The 15,614-nt window shown below is 43.7% G+C and overlaps 1 protein-coding gene across 2 annotated transcripts in view; it reads left to right on the top strand.

The window, feature by feature from the left end:
* The first annotated feature begins 244 nt into the window (after positions 1-244).
* TBK1 (TANK binding kinase 1) overlaps positions 245-15,614 on the top strand; it is a 52,377-nt gene continuing 37,007 nt past the window's right edge. For both annotated transcript variants that reach the window (XM_045033134.1, XM_045033140.1), the window contains exons 1-3: positions 245-474; positions 12,805-12,924; positions 15,199-15,339. In XM_045033134.1, the coding sequence (XP_044889069.1) occupies positions 12,838-12,924; positions 15,199-15,339 (228 nt within the window). In that variant the 5' untranslated portion in view covers positions 245-474; positions 12,805-12,837. The remainder of the gene's footprint in view (positions 475-12,804; positions 12,925-15,198; positions 15,340-15,614) is intronic.

The following is a 15,614-nucleotide window of genomic DNA, read 5'->3' on the forward strand; positions in this document are numbered from 1 at the left end:
TACAAGGAGGGACGTTTGGGGACGGTGGAGGAGTCTGAGGCGGCCGGGGGGGCAGGGTCTGAGGGGCTGGATGGGGGTGAGCAGGGCTGCTGGGGGGTCTAGGGATGGGTGCGGTTGAGGAGGATGTCGAGGGATGGGCGGGGGTGAGGAGGGATGGGGGGCGAGGACTGAGGAGGGATGTCGGGGGACGGGCGGGGCGGGATGGGGGGCGAGGACTGAGGAGGGACGTCGGGGGACGGGCAGGGGTGAGGTCGGTGTAGCTAGGGCCGGGATCCGCGCTGTGGGACGCGCCCCCGGCTGGACCCGGGGCTGAGGAGTCCCCGCGCGGAGGCCTGGCCTGACACGCAGTGGTACCGCCCCGCCTCCCCGACGCCACCGTTGCAGGAAGCCGGAAGCGGCGGGAAGAAGCTTTAGCTTGGCAGGGCCGGGCTGGAGACGCGCATCGCGGTGCTGGGACGGGGTCCCTGCCTGCAGGTAGGGCCGGGCCCGCGCGGGAGAGGTGGCGGGTCTAGGGCCGGTCTCACGGGGCAGCGCGGTGGTGGGAGCCGGGGCTTGGGCCGCTGTCGGAGGCTGGGCTGTGACACTCGGGGGCCGGGATCAGGCCCGCCAGTGACTTGCCGCGTGAGCTCGGGACCGAGTGGGGAGAAGGAACAGGGGCCAGGCCGGGGAGCCCGCCCCTCCTGGGGGCAGCCCGGCGGCTCCGCTCCAGCCCCCCAACCGCCCCCGCTATGCCGGCCCCACACCGTCCCGGTGACCTGACCAGGCCCCGTGTCCTCTGCCCCCGGTGCCGGGAGTGGGGCAGGTCAGTGAGGCGCCTTTGGTTCCCCAAGCTGGGCTCTAGTCCCAGGGCAGCGAGCATCAGCCTGGGGCTGCTGGGGCTCGCCTTGCGGTGACAGCGCTGCTGAGTTGTGGCCGCGAGTTGAGATTTTCAACGTCTTTAACATTAAACACAACAAAATCTTATGGTACTGGAGCGAGAGCTTTTACAAGTTGCCTTGAAAATCTGTCCAGATGGAGGAGGGAGTCTCCTGTAAGTGATACACATGCTGGGTAAGGCACTGAGTTGGTGCCTGGATGACATGGTTTCTGACTCCAAGAACAGAATCCTGATTTGTCCACAGATGTATATGAGTTTTAATGACCTCATCTCAAAACTGAACCACAGTTCGTTCAGTTATTTCAGGGGTTCTCAAACTGGGGGTTGGGACTCCTCAAGGGGTTGCGAGGTTATTACGTGGGGGGGGGGGGGGTTTACAAGCTGTCAGCATCCACCCCAAACCCTGCTTTGCCTCCAGCATTTATAATGGTGTTAAATATATAAAAAATCCTTTTTAATTTTTAAGGAGGGGTTGCACTCAGGGCTTGCTCTGTGAAAGCGATCACCAGTACAAAAGTTTGAGAACCACTGAATTATTTTGTTTTTAAATCTTATAGTCTCTTCAACTAGGCACCTATGGAGAATGGGGGAGGGAAGGAGGAGGAGGAGGTAGGAACCATTATCTTTTGTGGAATACAAGCTTTCAAAATTTAATTTAAGAAAATAATTCTAGCTGATGGAATAATTCCAGCTTTTGTATGTTGTGAAGGCCAAGACTATAACACAATTCAAAAAAGAACTGGATAAGTTCATGGAGGAGAATAAAAGGAGGCAGTTAGAGACAAAAAGATACCTTTTAAATTTAAAAGGTAACATCCTATTGGGGAAAACAGAAAGGAACATAAACTGTGGCAAGTCAGGTGTAAAAGTATAATTAGGCAGGCCAAAAAGGAATTTGAAGAGCAACTTGCCAAAGACACAAACTAACAGCAGATTATTTAATTACATGAGAAGCAGGAAGCCTGCCAAACATGGGGCCACTGGACAGTTGAGCTGCTAAAGGAGCACTCAAAGAAGGCAAGGCCACTGCAGAGAAGCTATATTTTCAATTCACCTAAAACAAGTACTGTAGTGCAATCTCTTTATCATGAAAGTGCAACTTACAAATGTATTTTTTTTGTTACATAACTGAACTCAAAAGTAAAACTTTAGAGCCTACAAGTCCACTCAGTCCTACTTCTTGTTCAGCCAATCTCAAACTTTGTACTGGTGACCCCTTTCTCATAGCAAGCCTCTGAGTGCAACACCCCTTATAAATTAAAAACACCTTTTTATATTTTTAATACTATTATAAATGCTGGATGCAAAGCAGGGTTTGGGCTGGAGGCTGACAGCTCGTAAGCCCCCATGTAATAACCTCGTGACCCCCTGTGGGGTCCCGACCCCGAGTTTGAGAACCCCTGCGTTAAGAGAAACAAGTTTGTTCACATTTATGGGCGATAATGCTGCCTGCTTCTTGTTTACAATGTCACCTGAAAGTGAGAACAGGTGTTTGCATGGCACTATTGTAGCCAGCATTGCAAGACATTTACATGCCAGATGTGCTAATGATTCATGTGTCCCTTGATGCTTCAACCACCATTACAGAGGACATGCGTCCATGCTGATGATGGGTTCTGCTCAATAACAATCCAAAGCAGTGCGGCCCAATGCATGTTCATTTTCATCATCTGAGTTAGATGTCACCAGCAGAAGATTGATTTTCTTTTTTGGTGGTTTGGGTTCTGTACTTTCTGCATCAGAGTATTGCTCTTTTAAGACTTCTGAAAGCATGCTCCACACCTTGTTGTTCTCAGATTTTGGAAGGAACTTCAGATTCTTAAACCTTGGGTCGAGTGCTGTAGCTATCTTTAGAAATTTCACATTGGTATCTTCTTTGCATTTTGTCAGATTTGCAGTGAAAGTGTTCTTAAAATGATCAACATGTGCTGGGTCATCATCTGAGACAGCTATAACATGAAATACTTGGCAAAATGAGGGTAAAACAAAGCAGGAGACATATAATTCTCCCCCAAGGAGTTCAGTCAAAAATTTAATTAATGCATTATTTTTTAACAAGCGTCATCAGCATGGAAGCATGTCCTCTGGAACGATAGCCGAAGCATGAAGAGGCATATGAATCTTTAGCACATCTGGCACATAAATATCTTGCGATGGCAGCTACAACAGTGAATTGAAAAATACTATTTGTTTTGTTTAATCGTGCAATTAATTTGTTGAAACTATTGTAAAGAACAGAATTATTAGACACACCGATGGATATGATATGTAGGGGAAAAGTCCATGTGGCTTTTCACCAATCTATTAGAATTCTTGGAGGGACAGGGGCGGGGGGGTGGGGGTGGCTGCTGTTCAAGAATCACGTGGACAAGGGTGATCCAGTATATACAGTATACTTGGACTTTCAGAAAGTCTTTGACAAGGCCCCTCACCAAAGGCCCTTAAGTAAAGTAGGCAGTCATGGGATAAGAGGGAAGGTCCTCTCATGGATCAGTAACTGATTAAAAGACAGGAAATAAAAGGTAGAAATAAATGGTCAGTTTTCACAGTGGAGAGAAGGGAAAAAGTTCAGTTCCCCAAGGATCTGTATTGGGATCAGTACTGTTCAACATGTTCATAAATGATTTTGAAAAAGGGGTAGACAGTGAGGTGGCAAAATTAGCAGACAATGCAAAATTACTCAAGATAGTTAAGTCTAAAGCAGTCTGGGAAGAGTTACAAAGGTATCTCAGAAAACTGGGTGACTGGACAGCAAAATGGCAGATGAAAATCAATGTTGATAAGTGCAAAGTAATGCACATTGGAAAACATAATTGCAGCTATACCTACAAAATGAAGGGGTCTAAATTAGCTGTTACAACTCAAGACAGAGATCTTGGAGTCATGGTATATAGTTCTCTAAAAAATCTGTTCAATGTGCAGTGTCAGTCAAAAAAAAACAAAAACAAAACAAAAAAACCCACCTTAAATGTTAAGATCTATTAGGAAAGGGATAGATAAGGAGATAATAAATATCATAATGTCCTATATAAATCAGTGGTATGTCCATGCCCTGAATATTGTGTGCAGTTCTGGTTGCCCCATCTCAAAAAAGATATATTAGAGTTGGAAAAAGTACAGAGAAGGGCAACAAAAATGATTAGGGGGATGGAACAGCTTTCATTTGAGAAGAGATTTAAAAGTACTGGGAGTTTTCAGCTTAGAAAAGAGACAACTAAGGGGGGCTATGATAGACATCTACAAAATCATGAATGATGTGGAGAAAGCATGTAAGGAATTGTTATTTACTCCTCATACAACACAAGAACCAGGTTTCACCCAATGAAATTAATAGGCAGCAGGTTTAAAATAAACATAAGGAAGTACTTCTTCACACAATGCACAATCAACCCACGGAGCTCGTTGCCAGGGGATGTTGTGAAAGCCAAAACTATAACCGGGTTTAAAAAAGAATTAGATAAGTTCATGGAGGATAGGTCCATCAGGGGTATTAGCCAAGATGGCCAGGGATGCAACCCCATGCTCTAGGTTTCCTTAACCCTCTGACTGCCAGAAGATAGGACTGAACAACAGTGGATGGATCACTCGATAAATTGCCCTGTTCTGTTCATTCCCTCTGAAGTGAACAGGATACTGGGCTAGATGGACTATTGGTCTGACCCCGTCTGACCCTTATGTTCTTAAGATCTTGGGGGCATAGTTCATGTCTTAAGTATTTGTACAACAACTAGCACACTGGAGGTTTTGGGCATCTTCATAATACAAATAATGATGTTTGCTGGGGAGGAGGCCCAAAAACCAGAAGCAGAGAGAATGGCAGCAGAGTAGAAGCCAGGAGTTTCAGAGAAAAATAATGCTCCTCCTTTCCAGGGGGTAAGGGTTTTGAATTTACTAGAAACAACAATGGATGAGTTCCCAAGAAGAGTACCTTAGTAGGAATCCCAGCAGCTTTGGTGTGGGGGTGGTCAGACTTTGCCTTCTCCTCTAGGCATTGCCCCTAGACAGAGGGACACCTCAGTGTTGTTACGTCTTCCGGCTGTTAGAGGTCTGGTAAATTTTTCAAGTCCTAGGTATTATGCATGCAAAGCAAAACTGGGTCAGTTCCTCCTGCTGACTAACATACAAGAAAGAGCACTAAACTTCTCATCTCAACCAAAGCAGTCAATGCTCCCTCCACTAGAAGATCAAAAATTAAAATCAAAATAATCCACAATCCATTCCTACTATTGTATATACAATCCCTTCCTGGATTCACCAAGCACTAACCTGCTGACAAATAGAGAAAACCTCCCCACCAAAAACTGAAAAATGGTCAGGATGCTAAACCAACACCTAAAACACCAATATATGAGTCATTGGGAAGAACAAATTAAAACAAATAGTAAGCGAGACTGCTTTAGGTTCCTATACAGAACTACTTCCTCATCAGTGATCGTAAGCTAGAAGTGAAAGTGAAACTAAGTTTTTAGAGCTAGTTCAAAAAGTCGCAGTCATGCAAGGACAACAAAGGACAGGTTGAGACAGGGTGACATTCTAATCTAATGTCCAAGGTACAAAGACGTGTGAGAAATTATTCCTAGCAATTTGAAAAAAATAAGTTTTAATGAAAAATCTGCTCCCTCACTCTGGGGAAAAGGGAGAGAGATTACAGAGAAGGCAATGTGCATCTTTTCCGGAATTTTTAGTATCTGTTTCCTTTTTTCTTTCTCAGTTTTTGCCTTACCTTGCATACTTTTCTTTTGTCCTGCTATGTTGTGTACTATATGCTCTGTTTTGTCCACTTCTCCTCAAAGTTTTAAATGCACTCTCTCTTTCTGGGTGTCTCCATTTTAGTAACATCAGTCAGTATCATCCTAGTTGTAAATCTCTAAGGGAGGGAAAAGAATGAGTGGATTTGGGAAGAAGAGGAGGAAAAGGAGGTAGAGAGAGACAAAAAAGAGGAAGTAATAGATGCTGCATACACATAAAAAGATATATTCTGAACTATTTATAAGAAAAAAGGTGGTGTGAAGCCAGAATGGGAAAGGAAGCCAAACAAAAGCAAGGAAAAGATGTAGGAAGTTATATTTTTAGAAGTTAAATAGGAAGTTGATTGAAGATTGTTAAAAGCAGGTCAGAATACAACTGTTTTATTCCTTTAAATTGAGGGTTGTGATGTTGGGGGAATGGTTATTTTTCACCTTGGCTAGGGTGAAACCAGAGTAAGTTGCAATGGTGTATTGTATTAGTTAGGAAGGAATATGTGGGCCCCAAGAACAAAGGTGTTAATATGACCCTATAACTGTCCAACATGAAACAGTTTTAAATAAGGTTCAGGGTTTGGAATGCAAAGACCTGAGCCATCTTAATACCATGGCAAACTCATCATTAAACATTTTAAAACCCTTTATTAAAGATACAGGGGGAAATCAGAAAGGTAGAGCATTTTAAATGTAAAGTATTAAGTCACGCTTTCGTTTTAAAAACATCCCTTATTCCCTTTAGCTGTGGAGAGTCTTTAGAACAGGGGTGGCCAACCTGAGCCTGAGAAGGAGCCAGAATTTACCAATATACATTGCCAAAAAGCCACAGTAATACATCAGCAGCCCCCATCAGCTCCCCCCCGCCATGCTCCCAGCACCTCCCACCCACCGACAGCCCCGCCAATCAGCGCCTCCCCCTCCTTCCCTGCACCTCCCAAAACAGCTGATCGTGGGGGGGAGGAGCGAGGGCACGGCAGGTTCAGGGGAGGGGTGGGAAGGGGTGAGTGGGGGCAGGGCCTGTGGCAGAGCCAGCGGTTGGGCAGCGAGCACCCCCTAGCACATTGAAAAGTTGACGCCTGTAGCTCCAGCTCCAGAGTCGGTGCCTATACAAGGAGCTGCATATTAACTTCTGAAGAGCCGCATGTGGCTCCGGAGTCACAGGTTGGCCACCCCTGCTTTAGAAGATTACAAAAATAGAAAAAGAAAACCCTTGTGTGCAGTCTTTTAGATGGTATTGAAGATAGTAATTACTGTTATTTTGGGGAAAAGTTAGCTGAGATGGGCTGGAGCTGGCATTGTTGCTGTTATTAACGGCCATTCGTTGGAAAACAAAACACACACAGAAGAGGAAAGAAAAGAACAGCAAAGATAGAAAATGCAGTGTCTGTCTCTGGTGTTGATTCTCACTTATTACCTCACTACTGGAAAAAAACCACAGGTGTGGCACAGTGTTTTCAGCTGCTCCGAGACCTGACATACTTGTACCAGCATCAGGCTGTCCAGGGTATTGCTTTTAGCTGCCTTTTTCTGGTCACAGGCTTATAGCAGTGTTGCAAAATAAGCATCTGCTTAGCCAGCCAAGATTCTGTATTACACAGAAGGAAAAAGGAGGGCTAGGAAAGAGAAGAAATAAAGTGGTGAAAGAAAAGAACACCCAAGGAGGGGAGACAACAAAGTCACATCTCAGGTGGTGTTTGGGATTCAGCAAGTGGCGGTAGCAATGTCATCTGGTTCCCCCTCTTTGGAACTGATGTCCTGATCAGACATTTCTCAGAATTAGGATAAAGGAGGTCTGGGGACCCAGGAGACAGTGGGGATGGCAGCCATGATGGTGAAGTTTCTTCCTTCCCCTTCTCTTGTCTTTCAGCCAGCCAGCATTCACCAGAGCTAGCTTTTCCTGAAGTCTCTTTTTGAAGACCACAAAAGGGAGTGATGGTCAGAATAGCTCAGTGGTTCTCAACCAGGGGTACGCAGAGGTCTTCCAGGGAGTACATCAACTCATCTAGATATTTGCTTTGTTTTACAACAGGCTACATAAAAAGCACTAGCAAAGTCAGTAGAAACTAAAATTTCTTAGAGGCAATGACTTGTTTATACTTCTCTATATACTATAAACTGAAATGTAAGTACAGTATTTATATTCCAGTTGATTTATTTTATAATTATATGGTAAAAATGAGGAAGTAAACAATTTTTCAGTAATAGTGTGCTGTGACACTTGTATTTTTATGTCTGATTTTTGTAAGCAAATAGTTTGTGAGGTGAAATTTGAGATACGCAAGATATCAGCCTCCTGAAAGGGGTACAGTAGTCTGGAAAGGCTGAGTGCCACTGGAATAGCTCATCCCCTCTTCTCTCCCTATTCACCAGCTAGGCCTAATTTCCAACAAAACAGTTCTGGTCTGTTGATTTCCAGTCCAGCACTTCTCTTGTTTACCAGGCATGACCTTGGCATAGTCCTTGAATTATATCAGTAGGCCTTTTTGTTTAGGTTAATACAGTCTTACTTCCTTTTGCACCTTCTCACATCAACACTTGTTGTTATAGGTTACTGAGACATTTTATAAACTTTCTATAACTTTTTACAGTTGAACTCACAATTCGTGTAAATTTGTAGGCCCAATCATCATAAGTCCAAGCTCTTGTTTGCACCAAGGTGCCACGTGTACATTAAGCATTTCCACTGGTGTAGCTATATGAGTGTGATTACATCAGTACAAATATCCTAGGCTTAGATCTGATTCCTATTTTCACTGTTTGAGATTTTTGTCAGTATTTTGTACCATATTGTAAATGGCTTTCCTGTCTGCTAGATTTTGTCATCCATCAAATGAAATCCTAGATCTGATAACATGCTAGTCTGTTTTTTAGGGTGCTATGGCTCATGCAATTCTTTTCTATTGGTCTTGGCATACATTACCTTTCAAAATAAGCGTGGAGGAGGACAAGGGACCTCGTATGTAAAAATGTCACATTTGTATCTTTTGGGCAGTGAGATGATCACTTTCTAGTCAGCCATTAAATTGTTTAGTTTTTGTGTACTTACTATCTATGTGCACTTTTCTGCTGAACAAACAAGATTCAGTAGATTTGCCTCTTGGCAAGAGGTAGTCAAGATGGCATCATGCAAAGCAGCAATCCCATCTTCACTATATCCATGCCAGCTGGCACATCACAGGTAGTGGGTCTCATTATCTGGAAGACATTTTTAGTCCAGTGTTTTTTCAAGTTTTTTCATAGCATGGACCTTGTTTTAATACAGAAACTGCCCCAGATTTCCTCAGGGACCTGTCTCCTGCCATTCAGGTCTGCATAACATCTCCTTGGCATCTACAGCAGTTACCAATATGGGAAGATTATGTTTGACTAGTATTTTAGGTACTTTTAGTAGAGCTGGTTGGGAATTTTTGAGGTTTTGATGAAAAGGTATCACAGAAGATTTCCACTGTTTTCTGACCAGCTGTTATTTTGGAGTTGTCTTTAATGCCTTTTAGCAGCTTGAGAAAAGGAGGACCAGCACCATGTGACCAGCCAGCTTGCCACCCAATTTGTGTACTGCTGTCTTTTGTGCTATATGGAGCCCTTCTTCCCTAGCCCATGTGTTAAGAAAGAGTAATGATGGAAATAGATAAAATACAGCAGATTGGAGCTGCTTCGTAATATTGGATCCATTTTGCAAGAAGTCCAAGTCTTTACCTGGTGACTCCACCTTTCACACATTACAAGATGATTGGACTTGTCTAAATGCCTTGGGACTGGCTTATAAGAAACACTTTACACATAGTAATGTACCTTAATGAGAATCTAATATTAGAAATTATTAGAAGTAGAAACTTGTTCAGGCAAAAATCATTTGAAAATTCCTGTTTTAATGCTGTGTTTGCCTGACTACTACACCTCTACCCCGATATAACGAACTATAAGGCGGGTTCGCATACAAGGCGGTAAAGCTCTGACACGCTGCTCTGAGCAGCGTGTTAAGGGTGCCGGGCCAGGCCGGAGCTGAGGGGTTTGATAAGGGGCAGAGGGTCTCGGGGGTGGTCAAGGGTTCCCCCTCCCAGGATCTGGGGGACAGGAGCTGTGGGAGGGCACTTTTGGGGGCCCCGCAGTCCCAGAGTGGCGCGGGGGGGGGGCGGGAGCAGTCCGCTTTGCTTCCCTCACCCCGGCCCCAGCCGTGTTGCTCAGGGGAGGGAGTTTGAGGGAAGGGAACTTGCCCCCCGGCACTCACCAGCAGCAGCGGAAGCGGAACAGCCCGGCCCCAGCCTGCTCCACTCCGCCAGCTCCCAGCCGCAGCGCTCCACTTCCCGCCACGGGTGACTATGGGGGGGGGCTCCTTTCCCCAACCTCTCCGCACTCACCTGCGGTGGAAAGCAGAGTGACGTGGCCCCAGCCTGCTCCGCTTTCCTTGCCCCGGCCCCAGCCGTGTCGATGGGGGGGAAAGGTCCTGCACTCACCTGCCCGGCGGGAAGTGGAGCATCACAGCTGGGAGCTGGCGGAGTGGAGCAGGCTGGGGCTGGGCTGCTCCGCTTCCCGCCGCCAGTGAGTGCGGGGAGGTTGGGGAAAGGATGCCCTCCGCACTCAATGGTGGAGGGAAGCGGAGTGACGTGGCCCCAGCCGGCTCTACTCTGCAACCTCCCAGCCATGGCACTCCACTTCCCGCCACAGGTGAGTGCGGGGGGGCATCCTTTCCCCAATCTCCCTGCACTCACCGGCAGCGGGAAGCGGAGTGACACGGCTGGGAGGTGGCGGAGTGGAGCGGGCTGGGGCCGGTCGGCCCCGCTTCCCGCTGCTGCTGGTGAGTGACTGTCGGGGGGGGGGGTGAGTGGATAGGGGGCGGAGCAGTCAGGAGACGGAGGGCGGTCCTGGGGGTGATTAGGGACGGGGGTCTCTGGAGGGGGTGGTCAGGGAACAAAGAACGGGAGGGCCAAAGCAAATTTGATATAACGCGATCTCACTTATAATGCAGTGAGATTTTTTTGTCTCCCAAGGACTGCGTTATATTGGGATAGAGATGTATTAGAAAGGCAGGCCCCTGCCTTGTGCTAAGCACCATAATGTGCCTGATTAACTGTACTTGATATTGCAGCACAACGTCCTCCATTCTGTTCATTTTCCTGTGGTAAAACCCCTTCTGTGTTGTTACAGACTTTCTTTGCTGTTGTATGAACCAATGATTTCTTCAAACAGAGCTGAACAACTTAGGTGATAAATATGTTTCCCTTAGATCTCTCTAAGAACAGGAAGTTCTTTTATATCTTCTTCCTGTTATCATGCGGGTGGGGAGGCTTGATAGTGCTTTTCATAAGAAGAGTAAGGAGGCTTTTCTTGGGGGGCTAGCAGGAATAGAGGGAAAAATCCTGATACAATGAATGACCGAACTGAAGTAATTCAGGTTATCTTTAACTCTGAAGTGTTCCATAATTTATGATAACTTACTGTTTTCTTTAGGCATTGGCAGCACACACAGTATATGAGATATTACAGCGTCTCCAAACAGTGTAATAGCTGGTTGTATTGGGCTTCTGCTGAAACAATAATATTATTGTATTGGTTGTGTATGGAAAAATTAGAGATTTGCTTTAATTAAAATAGATACGTTGTGGGCCTTTTTTAAATTTGGAAAACTTAGAATCTCTTATTAAAATCAGGAATTAACTCATAACATGATTGAGTTCTATTATTAATAATTGGGGGAAACTATCCAGGGAAATGCTGCTTATCTGGCACACCTGTCGTCAGAAGCAGTTTATAACCCATCTGAGGGCTAGAAATGGGTCTCTGGTTGCTGACAATTTTCCTTTATACCATGCTAGAGTAAGAGTTGAGCCTGTTATCATCTGTACCTTTCCAAGGACAGCATATAGGGTGGCTTTTATTTATGTTACTTAGGCCCCGATTCTGTAGGCTACTTTATTCAGGTGCTGGGGTCTGCTTGTGGAAAACATAGTCATTCTGTTCTATATAGGTCTTTATACCGTCTGGCTCCTCACTGTAGTATCTGAGCGCCTTCCAGTCGTGCATGTTGTCTGTTCTCTCATCCTCTCCTCAGGTGATGGAGCATGTGCAGTGAAGTGTCTTGTTTAGGTTGGGATTTGGGGTTGGCTTGTTTTTTATACATGTATCTGTTGCTATGAGTTTTTATTAGAGAAGGTGAGGTGAAAGAAGTGTGCTTTGAACTTGAAGTGGAAAGTGGCAGGGTTTGTGCTGGTCCTTAGTTCCTTGGGAGAGGGGTGTCATTCCACAGTCTCAGACTGTCCCCAAGAAGGTTCTGTCTCCCACACAAGTGAGCTTTACTGTGGTTGTAGAGTTCCGTTCTGACAGAAGAGTGGAGTTGTTGACCCAGTCTTTGTTCCGGAGTTTTAGATGGTCTTTTGGGCATCCTGGGCCAGGTCATGGACCACGTGGGAGAAAAAACTGAGACCTTTTACTTGATTTAAAGTTCTATGGGAAGCCAGTGTAGAGAGCAGAGGACAGATCTGATGTGCTCACAGTAGCCTGTGTTGCTGAGAAAAGAGACTGCAGCATTTTCTACTAATTAGAGTTTCCCAAGTGCTGAAGATTCTATGCCCACGTATACTATATTGCTGTAGTCCAGCCAAGTGGTGATGAAGGCAGGACTGGCTCTAGGCACCAGCACCCCAAGCACATGCTTGGGGCAGCAGTTTTGTGGATACAGACTAACACGGCTACCCCTCTGATATTTGATATCACATAAACCTGCCGTTATCTCACTTCCGTTATGCAGTCTCTCAGATATGCTGAACCATGAAACTTATAGAAATGTTGTTTCTCTTAAAGGAAAGACAATTCCCACATTTTTTGTATTATTCTCTTCTATCTTTTATGGTCTCTTTTGTCAGCTTCTAAATGTGGGACAAAGAATGGTTATTGAGACCTTTATTTGATTTTTAGTTTATTCTTTCAAATGGAGCAAGGGAAAAAGAAGACCTCAAACTCGGTGACAGATTTTATATCTGAAGTGTTAATTTTGATTTCTGGTAGCATTTAGCTTGCCTTTGTTTCCTTTCTTCCTGCCTCCCCATCTCTCTAATTAGTGGATTTTTAATTCCTCTATTAATTCTTTAAATCTCTGGAGTAGTGTTTCTCTGTTTCATTAAGAATGTATTGATTTTCCTTTAATTTTTGTGTGTGCAATATACTCAGTAACATTTTTTTATTTTTAAGCTTGAAAAGAGAACCAACTAATCGAGAGAGAACATGCAGAGCACTTCCAATTATCTATGGCTTTTATCTGACGTTCTAGGACAAGGAGCCACTGCAAATGTTTTTCGTGGACGACATAAGGTTTGTGTGGAGTAAACAAACTGGTTACCATATAATAAATATTTTTTTCAAGAACAAGGATCCTTGTATTAATTCTTAAATAGTCTTCCTGTCTTGTTTCCTTTGTTAATGCGTGGAAGTTGTTTTTCTTTCTTTAATTAAAAGAAAAATACTGCCTATATACTAAATCCACAAGCTGGATTCAGTAAGAAAACAATCATTAAACCTGGCACCTGTAATGTAAAAGCCCTTGAAATCTGTTCATCAGCCTTTTATGGAAAAGTTTTGATTTTTTTTTTAATTGGATATGTCTGTATAAGAAAACAACACAGCTTTTATGATATTTTATCTTAATGTCCCTAATAATCAGGAAAAAAGTGTAAGATACATGTTTTTAAACACTTTTATCATTGTTGTTAACAACACAATTGGTATTAATACTGAAATCATTTGTAAAATGTACCATTCTTTTCACTGTGCTTGCTCCATGCCTTTTGCATTTTATCCAGTTTGGACAGTGAAATAAAGCAGTCATTTTCTGGTTCTTATGCACAACTACACAATGCTGCTTCTGGTTCTTATGCACAAGTACAGTGCTGTTGAGTTTCCAACAGTGCAGGGAAATGTTTAAATAAACAAGTAGAAAAGACTCTTTTGGAGCCTAAATTACTAAACGTATATGTCCCTTTTAAACTGGAAAGAAATATATATCCGTGTCTTTTTAAAGAAACTGTTATTTCTTAACTCATTTTGGGCGGGGGGGGGGGGGGGAGAGAATCTTCATTCCAGATAAATATTCTGTTTGGGCTCTCTTTACCTAAACTTAGTTTCTAATATCTGAATGTATTATTATTTAACATTATGATAGTGCCCCAAGGCCCTAGTCAGGTTCAGGTAACCATTGTGCTAAGTGCTATACAAATACAAAGTAAGACATGATCCCTGCCTCACTATGTTTTTGTTTCCAGGGGTAGATTGGTTTTAACATTATCCAGAGTGCTTAATTATGTCTTAATTTCTTCAATTGCCTTACTAATGTATATAAAAACAGTGAGAAAAATAACCCAACTGCTAATACCTTCTCTTGACTATAAATTATTAACAATCATTTTATAAATTTAAAGGAAAACTGAAAGGATTTTCATCTGCCAAGGTGTTTTGGGGGGGGCTTTTGTTTTCCCCTGAAATAGCTCAGGATATCACAAACTGTAAAAGCCAAGGCTGCCGAGAGGAGGGGGCAACTGGGGCAATTTTCCCCAGCCCCCTCAGGGGTCCGCGAGCCCTGGTCTGGCGGCAGTCTGGATCTTCAGCGGCGGGGGGGGCCTTTAGTGCTGTCGAAGACGCAGAGCAACTGAAGGGCCCCCTGCTGCCGAAATGCCGCCAAAGACCCAGACCGCTGCCGGGTGAGTACAAGCGCCGCAGCTCCCCTGCTTTGCCCCAGGTCCCCTGAATCCTCTGAGCGGCCCTGGTAAAAGCATATGGAGCTGCACTGCTATTTGAGATGTAATGGCTATCCAGTGGTATAGGAAAAATGCTAAATCCCAGGATTCAGGTCAGCAGATAAATAAAGCCCGAATCCTGCAAACACTTTTACATGATTAGCCCCACTGAATTCATGTGAGTAACTTTTTCCAAAATTGAGGCATAAAACAGGAACTAATTTTTAAGTGTGTTGTTCTAAACTGTATTAATTGTAGTTTTTAAACCTCTACATACTTGGCTATGGATTTGGGGTTTTACACAAATTTTCTAGAAGATGATTTTCAGTTAGTCTTTGTACAGATACTAAAATCTAAAGTTACCCCTCAAATTTCTCCATCTTCCAGCTTTGTGAAAAATTACCCCCTAATTGGTGTTTATTACCTGAATTTAGATGGGAGTTGAGGCTGTTCTTTGTCATCAGATTACATATTTTGTCTCTCTCTCTCTCTCTCTCTCTCTCTCTCAAATTGCCTTAAGTTTCCAGTGTGTTCTGGCATTGTCTGTTAACAACCCTCAAGTGTTTGTAAAGAAGTAGCTTATCTTGAGCCATTTTTTCCTTCCTGCTTGTTTTTCCTTACAGCCCCCTATTAAACTAAACCAATATATTCATATAGTAAATATTCCAATAACCAGATGAACATACAATATTAATAAATTATTGCAGAGAAGCTGCCATTATATCATACTTGTATATAAGTTTGAAAAGTGTTCTGGGATCCTTCAGGATGACTGGTACTGTATAAATGTTAATTATTACGGCTTTTTTGTACTTGACTTTGATTTTTAAAAATAATCTGAATATTTTTCTGATAGAAAACGGGGGATTTATATGCCGTCAAAGTATTTAACAACATAAGCTTCCTTCGTCCTGTGGATGTTCAGATGAGAGAATTTGAAGTATTAAAGAAACTGAATCACAAGAACATTGTCAAATTGTTTGCTATTGAAGAAGAGGTAATTAGCTGATGTGGTTTGTAGTAATGCCATCCATGAGCCCTGCGTATGTATTTCATGTAAACTCAGCTGTATGGGATAAGGTTGTATTTTTATTAAGAAGTATATAGGAGCCTCTTCCTACTGGCTCCTCTCCTTTTGCTGAGAATCTCACCTGACCTGGAGCCACAGATTGAAAGATAGCAGAGGCTGAGTGGTGATACTGCTACTGAAATACATAACTGACTCCTAACAGCCTAGGACGTCAGTACACTTGCCCTGCTGTCTTTAGCATA

The sequence above is a fragment of the Mauremys mutica genome, chromosome 1 (assembly GCF_020497125.1).
Source record: "Mauremys mutica isolate MM-2020 ecotype Southern chromosome 1, ASM2049712v1, whole genome shotgun sequence".
NCBI classification, from domain to species: Eukaryota; Metazoa; Chordata; order Testudines; family Geoemydidae; genus Mauremys; species Mauremys mutica.